Source organism: Stomoxys calcitrans, chromosome 5 (assembly GCF_963082655.1).
Source record: "Stomoxys calcitrans chromosome 5, idStoCalc2.1, whole genome shotgun sequence".
In the NCBI taxonomy this organism is placed as follows: Eukaryota; Metazoa; Arthropoda; class Insecta; order Diptera; family Muscidae; genus Stomoxys; species Stomoxys calcitrans.
This window is the reverse complement of record NC_081556.1, coordinates 148,919,001-148,921,500: the sequence shown is the minus strand read 5'-3', so window position 1 is coordinate 148,921,500 and position 2,500 is coordinate 148,919,001. Positions and strand designations below refer to the sequence as shown.

The following is a 2,500-nucleotide window of genomic DNA, read 5'->3' as shown; positions in this document are numbered from 1 at the left end:
TAGACCAATAAAGATCATATGGGACTCAGATAAAGGCACTTATATTGTTAAACTGTTGGTCAAGTTTGCATGGTATTTCTATAAAAGATCTTTAATTGTCGAAAATAAATATTCCAAGGAAACTTTTGTTCCGCATAAAGAAAGAAGAAAAAGAATTTGGGTGCATAAGTTATCCAATTTTCATCGGATTGTGACAAAAGGGGTTTGCATATATACCCGAGGTGGTGGGTATCCAAAGTTCGGCCCGGCAGAACTTAAAGCCTTTTTACTTGTTCTTAGTCTTCAGTAACTACTTCATCTGGCGAGTTTAGTGCGTAGTTACTTTTTTTCGCCAACATTTTTGAATTTTTTTAATCGAAGTTTTAAATTTTCAAATGGTGGGGTGGGGTGGGGTGAGGGGGATTAAAAAACGTTTAGTTTGCAATTGTTAATTAACGATTGTCCTTTGTCATTAGGGGAAAATGTTACCACAATTTAATTGTAATTACTTTGTTAATTGCTGGAGGTGGTGATTTTGCTTCTAGTCTCTATTGGCATTTGGTTCATTGTTCGATGATTGCCTCGGGTTTTTGAGTTCAGTTTTTTTTTTTTTTTGTTCAAGAAGAGGTCATTGCTCAAGGACTAAATGGGGTTTTAATGAACTGATAACAAGTGTTGTTTGTTTTTTTTTTCATTTTTTTCAGCCTCAGATTGCTTCAATTTATTTCTTTTTGTTTGAATAAAAATTTATAACTTAATTACCTGTCATGTGGGGCGAACAAAGCAGTGTTTTTTTTCTTTTAATTTATTTATAGAACAATCTCGCGCTAACATTGTTAAACTCCTGGGGGTCCTTTGGCTCCGGGTCATTGTGGTTGTGGTGCGTTGTTTTTAATTTCGAACAGCTGCAGCAACAAGTCCTGCAAACCATGAATATTAATGGGAATTCTTAGAGGGTGCCCCCCAGGGGACAATGGGCCATGTGTATTTCCTTATTGCCTTTGTCAAAGTGTGGGCATGCACACACATACCACCCACCCACCTTATAATACTCATGGACTTTTGTTTGTTGTCTCTTTCATTTCAGATGAGCCGCAGCCAATAGCCACCATGCCAATAATCCATGTTTGCAGCAATACTCAGAGAGAGGACAAACGTTATTAAAAATTAATTAAATGCTCATTCATTTGCATAAATAAAACCATAACCCTTAAGTAAACATTAACTCAATGCAAGGACATTAGCAGGAAAACGCGAAGCAGCAACACCACAGCCATCATAATTATTCGCACTACCTCGTCACTCCCAACACTCTTAGAGCTCTCAATTCACTCGCACCTTTACGCCCATACGAAAAATCGAGACTTAATTACTTGTAGTAGCTGTTTGCTGTTTGTTTGGGCCCAGTTGATGTAGTATCGAGTTTCCATCTCTCCTCCATTGTCGCACTGGTCAAGGGGGCTGCAGTGAGTGCGTCGCCCAATTTTTGAGTTTTGTTACCCTCACTGCTCGACTCTGTCCAATCTGTGGCAACGCATTCGATCGCCACGGCCCAATCGGGCTAGTGGCGGCTACTTTTTGACGGGCAGTGGAAACGGCACTGGCACTGCCGCCTCGTCGGGCGCCAACATCAGCCTTACACCCACAACCGCATATTGGACCAATGCTGATGGCAGTATACAGGGTGGTGTGGCTCCCTATGGTGTTGAGACATTGTCCTCCAACGAGTGCATAATTAATGTAACAGAGGCCGATAAGGATTTTGCGATTAGGGCTTTTGACATAGCTAAGCCGGCCACAATCATCACCACAACCTGTGGAACGGATAGCGAAGACGACGAGGACGAGGACGACGACGGCGACGGCGACGAAGAGGACAAACACAATGGCACGGAGGGCAGTGATAGTGACAGCGTCAACGAAGATGATGAAGATGGCCCCAATGATGATGAGGAGCAACGTCGCTTAAGGAAATATTTCCGTGGATATTTTGCCAGGCACATTCAAAAAAACAACAATAACAACAACATAAATACCATTTACAATAACAGCAGCAACAACAGCGCCTCTACGGGCGCCAAAACCAAGCCAACAACTCTACTAAGAGCCCCAGAAGTGAAAATCATACCAGCACCAGCAACACCAACAACACCCAATCAACTGGGGCCCTCGTCTCCAGTGGCTATAGCATATAACGGTACATCACCAACAACAACAACCACAAGCACCACCACCAAAATGATTGCTCCTCGCTATCGTTTTCGCGATTTACTTCTAGGCGATTTCTCCTTTAATGACGATGGTGAAAGGTAAGTCTGTAAGTTTGTGGATGGGGAAAATTCCTATCCACCCTTCACTTTTCTTGTTTTTTTTTTTTTTTTGGGGGGGGGGGGGTTTGGACTAGCATTTTAACAGGATATTCGCTAATCTCCGACGACAGGAAAAAAAAAATTAAATTAAGGATGTCAGCAACAGTCCCCCGGAGGCGCCTGAGGCAATGCGCTGTCATGTTTCGCCAAAA

General features: G+C 42.4%; 1 protein-coding gene across 4 annotated transcripts in view; it reads left to right on the top strand.

Annotated features, from left to right (window-relative positions):
- The first annotated feature begins 1,457 nt into the window (after window positions 1–1,457).
- Window positions 1,458–2,500, top strand: part of LOC106086502 (potassium channel subfamily T member 1) — a 692,064-nt gene continuing 691,021 nt past the window's right edge. For all 4 annotated transcript variants that reach the window (XM_059370099.1, XM_059370100.1, XM_059370101.1 and 1 more), the window contains exon 1: window positions 1,458–2,288. In XM_059370099.1, coding sequence (XP_059226082.1) covers window positions 2,218–2,288 — 71 coding nt within the window. In that variant the 5' untranslated portion in view covers window positions 1,458–2,217. The remainder of the gene's footprint in view (window positions 2,289–2,500) is intronic.